This window comes from Ascaphus truei, chromosome 3, assembly GCF_040206685.1.
Source record: "Ascaphus truei isolate aAscTru1 chromosome 3, aAscTru1.hap1, whole genome shotgun sequence".
Taxonomy (NCBI): Eukaryota; Metazoa; Chordata; class Amphibia; order Anura; family Ascaphidae; genus Ascaphus; species Ascaphus truei.
In genome coordinates this window covers 109,735,557-109,741,556 of record NC_134485.1, presented here as the reverse complement: position 1 = coordinate 109,741,556, position 6,000 = coordinate 109,735,557, and the positions used below count along the sequence as shown (strand labels likewise).

At 40.6% G+C, this 6,000-nt stretch overlaps 1 protein-coding gene across 5 annotated transcripts in view; it reads right to left on the bottom strand.

The window, feature by feature from the left end:
- Positions 1 to 221: 221 nt before the first annotated feature.
- The window catches only part of MYO1C (myosin IC), a 179,253-nt gene continuing 173,474 nt past the window's right edge, over positions 222 to 6,000 (bottom strand). For all 5 annotated transcript variants that reach the window (XM_075589330.1, XM_075589333.1, XM_075589331.1 and 2 more), the window contains exons 31-32: positions 4,815 to 4,914; positions 222 to 2,266 (exon numbers count right to left, since the gene is read on the bottom strand). In XM_075589330.1, coding sequence (XP_075445445.1) covers positions 2,240 to 2,266; positions 4,815 to 4,914 — 127 coding nt within the window. In that variant the 3' untranslated portion in view covers positions 222 to 2,239. The remainder of the gene's footprint in view (positions 2,267 to 4,814; positions 4,915 to 6,000) is intronic.

Here is a 6,000-nt window from a genome sequence, read left to right as displayed (position 1 = left end):
CCGAATGAAAAACAATGAATAGTAGTTATCAGGCAGGAAAAGACAGTGAGGGAACCTTTAGTTTAGATCCCAGAACACAAGTATTTTCACAGGTAAAGCTGGACCCCCTCCCCCCCCCCCCCCCCCACCACCACCAACCCCCTCCCTCCACAGAATCCTATGTTGAGTGGCTATGACATAAGGCTTCTAAATCAACATAAGGCCTTTCTGATACCAAAGGGGTTGATAAACCAAGGATTTATTGGTGGAAAGGCACAAGACAATTTGTATTACAGCATTTGTTTACCTTATTTATTACACCTATCGATAAAGCAGACCAAAAAGGGAGGGTGGTAACTGGTTGCACTTTTAAAAAATATTTTCCAAAATGTACACCTTACTGGATTAGGATAAAATGGTTGCCATTCAGAATAGGGTGCATAAAGCTCATGCACAATAAAGCAGGAAGGGAACACCGTGTTTGTACTTGGGTCACCTTGAAGTAGTGCCGGAAGCTGGTATAGATTTTGCACAAGATCAGAGACATTTTCAAACTTTTAAACTAGCCAATTCCCCCAAAACTGAAGTGCCACTCACATGGGGTGACGGATTTAACAATAGGTTAAAATAATCATTAAGCAATAATTCATTGCAAATTTAAATATCATTATCCAAAGCATTTGAAAGCAAATAACTCAATGATACAATGTTCTTGCATTGGTGTAATCCTCTTACTTAACCAACATGGCAGTTCTCCACAGATGTTATGGTTCACAAGCCTCAAAAGTCTCTTTTTCATATGCTATGTGGCTAAAGACATCTCAGGAAGCAAATTTTGATATTTTCAAAGCTCAAGTAACATGGAACCCAGTTGGGTAACATGCCTGAAGAAGAAACTTGCGAGGTATCAAAAGCTTTTTTTTATGAAAAATTCCCAGTGTTAGTCCATTAAAAGGCTTTACAACTTCTGCTACTGCAGATACAGAGCAAATTGACCATTTGTGGAAGACAATTGGGGCTGTTTAGCAATTACTAGCATTAAGTATTGAGCATTTGGTCGAATCAATTGTGTAACATGCAGAGCAGGTCAAGATGCAGTAGTCACATATTGAAGGAAGGCAAAAGAAGGCTGTGTATGAACGCAAAAACAGAAAGGGAGGAGATAGAGGGGGGTAAAGAGAGGGAGAGGGGGGAGAAAGAGAGGGGGAGAAGAGGGGGGGGGGTAGAGAGGGAAAGGGGGGGGAAAAGAGAGGGGGGGGAAAGAGAGGGGGGGGAAGAGAGGGGGGGAAAGGGAGAGGGGAAAGAGAGAGGGGAAAGAGAGGGGGGAAAGAGAGGGGGGGAAAGAGAGGGGGGGAGGAGGGAGAGAGGGGGGGAGGAGGGAGAGAGGGGTGGAGGAAGGGAGGGGGGGAAAAGAGATGGGTGAGCTGGCAAATTATTTATTTTATTAAGATGGTGAAAAGGTAAGGTGCCCTAAAGAGGAAGTTTTTATTGCACATATTACAATTTTTCAGATTTACAAACACAACTCTTTTATGAACATATCAAATTCTCTATGTAAAGTCACCTTTGCATGGTTTGTCCACACAGTACAAAGTCTGTCACTTTCCCTCATTTACATATGGCTTTCAAAAGCATCTGGTTTACACAACAATAAAATGAAACTGTAAAGCTTTTCCTTTTATTTTTTAAACGTTAGCTATTTTTGTACAATCAATTTTAGTAGAATAAAAGCTATAAAATCCACCTATTATTCCTCAACAACTTTATTATACGGAAATAAGAATGCATAAATACATGATATATTTTTTAGTGCAGACCATACTGGACTTTGCTCTTCCTAAATCTGGGGTTTTAAGGATGCCCAAGTGTGCCATCCAATAATTTTTTTTTTGCTTGTACTTATACATAGGCACAAAAGTTATTTTATTTTTTTACCCCTTTCAAGGGTAGTCACACCTCAAACCTTGTGCAAGAGAAATGCAGGAGACTAGTGAAAAATAGCCCGCACTAAAGCAGGTTATGTAAAAAATGAAAAAAAAAAAATTAAAATAAAAAAAACACATGACAAATATATAAAACTATGATTTCTTTTCTTGTTTTTTTTAAAAGCAGCGCCGGTCTTTGGTAACTATAAAATATAAAAGCAGAGTCAGGAAGTATTGCAAGTAAGGGAGGTATTGTCCAGCCAGTGAGAGAAAGAATGGACGTGAAGCCGTCTGATTGGTTGAGGACCAGATTCCTATTATGGTAACAGATGTCATCATCGTGAATTCAGTCGTGGGGCAATCTAAAAAACAAAAAAAAAGCACCCAAAACATTCAGTTAAAGGGGGGGATGCACGTTGGTAAAGCACGACCCTAGCACTACAGTTTGTTCCCGTCTGCTGTCAATGCCCTGGGCTACGCTCTGGAACTGGTTGCTTAGCCTGTGTTTTCCGATCCTGGGGTAGTAATGAAGCCAGATTTTTTTTTTTTTTTTTTTTTAAAGCTTCAAACGGGATACATTTTCCTTGGGTCAAACTTCTGATGCTACAGAGTTGACGCCTCTTTTTGATAAAAGAAAAGCATTTTCGTCTGTGAGGGTAGTAAAATAGATATAGACATGCTTCCTTTTTGTAATGGCTTGTATACAGTAACTTTAAATAAATATATGAGAGAGAGAGAGAGAGAGAGAGAGAACGAGAGAACGAGAGAGAGAGAGAACGAGAGAACGAGAGAGAGAACGAGAGAGAGAGAGGAGAGAGAACGAGAGAGAGAGAGAGAGAGAGGAGAGAGAACGAGAGAGAGAGAGGAGAGAGAACGAGAGAGAGAGAGAACGAGAGAGAGAGAGAGAACGAGAGAGAGAGAGAACGAGAGAGAGAACGAGAACGAGAGAGAATGAGAGAGAACGAGAACGAGAGAGCGCAACAGGGATAGATTTGGATTTCTGTATAGGAAATATAAAAATAAAAAGCTGTGCAGCTGCAATGATAATGCCATCATGTGTAATACCCCATCCCTTTTTATTATTTCTGTATCCACCTAAAGCGACCCCCCCCATCCTATTCTTACCTTTTGTACCCCATAAATGATATATATATTTTTTAAATAGAGATAAGGGAGAGGGGGAGGATGGGGGAGAGAGACGAGAGGTAGGGAGGGGGGAAGGGGGACGAGAGGGAGGGGGGAGGAGAGAGAGGAAGAGGGGGAGGGGGGAGGGATACACTGTTCTGTTTTGTGTTTATACTGCACTCTGTATTTCGCCCTCTCCATAACCTTGTGTCGGCTTTGTAACCAGCTCCACAACTCAGAGTTTGCTGATGTAATTTATAAATTAAATGTTTATATTCATGACTACTTCAATAGAAAGTGATGGACTCTTTTAATAATACTAAAACATTACTGCGAGAGATATAGTGGCCTATTTACTAAAGCATCCACGCGGCAAAAACCAACGGGGCTTTTAATGGGATTACTTTTCTTCTTTAAATCTGGTGCTGCTTTTTGCTCCAATGAAGCCAGAGTTTTGCACCCAGGAGACTGATCGAAAGATCCAACCCTGTTCCTCAGCAGTCGCAGTCTACAAACTGGTTTTACTTGCAAACGTTGTTTAAACCAAAAGGACATTAATGAAATTAAAATAATATTTGTAATAGCTGGGAAATGTATGACTTAGTGTCAGGTCTTCCTAGTCTATGTCTAGCACAACACAAAGGGGCATTTCCTCTTGGCCGACTTGTTTGCATTGTTGTAAAGGCCTAGGAACGGCTGCCTTTATTAAAACAATTATCTAAGTTGCCGATCGCTCTGCTCTCCTGTGATCGATCAGTGAAGATCCTGCTTGTCAGAGCTCGTAATATGGCTGCCTGTTCCATACGAGGATGTGCTGTGGCTTCCTAAATAGTTGCTCCAGCAACAAATCATTACTACAGGAGTAAACATTTTTTAAATGCAGTAAATTATCTAATTCTACACAACTGATTTAAATGTTTTTTTTTTTTTTTTTTTTAAATCATTGGGTTTGAATGAAATGCTGCTTCAGTTTCCTGTTGGAGGGACTGCACCCCTGTAAACTCATGGGGTCTTCAACTGGCGGCCCGAGACCTCGAGGTGGCTCTCTGACTCTCGACTGCTCAAGCAACTAGTCTGAAATTAGCAGGAGCAGCGTGCACGTTTTTATTTGTATAAGGTAAATATGTTACAGGTGTTCTAAATGCTTGCAAAATACTACATTATTATAATTTAAGTTTTTACATCAATCTAAAATAATGACATTACAATAAGCGGGCGGCTCTTCTACTTACTCCTCTGATAGCATGTGTGTTAATGGGAGGCACCCGCTCCAAATTTACATTTTTTTGTAAACAAACACAGAAATGCAAAATACTGCAATAAACATTCAGCGCTGGTTTTTCCTTTTTAAGATTTCAAGTAAATGCTAGAGTGCTACGTTATAACAAAGAAATTGGCCATTGCTGTAAGCCGATAAAAATGTATAATTAAAAAGTTGTTTTCATTCATAAATAGAATATGGGGCATTGCAACTTCAAAGCAGCATTGAAAACAAGTGGGGAAATCTTTTTGCTACGATAGGGGGCCTTTATAGCTCTGCCCAGGTTAAAGGAAGACCAACATAAGTCAACATGTCAATATATTATAGCACAGATATATAGTTGTATAAACAAGTTAGAAAATATCCCTTTGTGTTTTCCTATTTTCACAATTGATAGGATGTTTCACACAGTGACCACATACGATAAGGTCATCGTGCGTCAATAAACAGCAAGGGTAGAGGTTGGGAGTGCATCTTACGTGGACTATACATCTATGTGCATCACACACCACGGTGATCCTTACCACAGACAGGTGCCCGTTCTTGGCTTTGGCTATCAGTAACTCCGATCCCGATGTGAAGTCGATGATGCCTTCCTTACCCTGCCCGACTGTAAACGTGATGCTGAGTGGAATGGGAATACATAGAGATCTCAATATCATAGATCATCACAATGGAGCAATCGTATCATATAAACATTGAACCAAGGGGTTTTAAACATGTGGGGTACACATGGTGGAGCTATAGATCACAGAGATTTCCTACTCATTATGGTATGATGACATTTTCCTGTTGCGGGGGAACATTTAAGCTTCATTCATATTTTTTTTATGGTGGTAAAAAACAAAACAAGGTTGGAAACCATGCAATATTTCCAACCCCATCACTGATTGTATCTTTAACAAAGGAGATAACCTGAACAGCAATCTTCGAATCAATATAAAGTATATATGCGTGCTTCAATTCATGAAGTTGGCCCTGCTCTGATCATGTGCGTCCAGCACAAGCACACCATTACAACACAAGCACACCATTACAACACAAGCACACCATTATAAATACAAAACCCCCATCAGCATTATTATATAACATTAGATCTTGCAGAAAATAAAATGGCGACAGGAATGGCCAACTCCAGTCCTCAAGAGCCACCAGCAGGTCATGTTTAAAGAATATTCCTGCTTCAGTACAGGTGGGGCAGTCTTCAACTGAGTCACCTGTGCTGAAGCAGGGATCTCCCGAAAACCTGACCCGTTGGTGGCCCATGAGTACTGGAGTTGGCCCCCACTGATCCAAGGTGTATGTGCTCTCAAAAAATATCAAATTGAAGCATCCCACTTGGAGCTGGCTTTAAAAAACATGCGTAGAATGTATGGGTAACTGGGCTGTACACGATTCCAGGCTGTCACGTCAAATCAGAACAGCAATGGAAAAAACAAACCGCAGCACACCACAGAATTGCATGTCAATGTTATTATATTATGTTTACATGATGCAACGCAGGTAAACCCAGAGGCATGACCCAGAGGGATAGAAACAACGGAAGGTGCAGACCCGCTCTAGTTCATGCTTCATATTGAAAGTCTGTGTGTTGCCGACTAGGGTTACAATGACGTCAGGAATCGTTTCCCGTTTTGTGGCTGGCTCTGTATATGGATGTTGGCATTTTGCAATATTAAACACCAGGTTATTGTTATTGTCTGGTTCAGA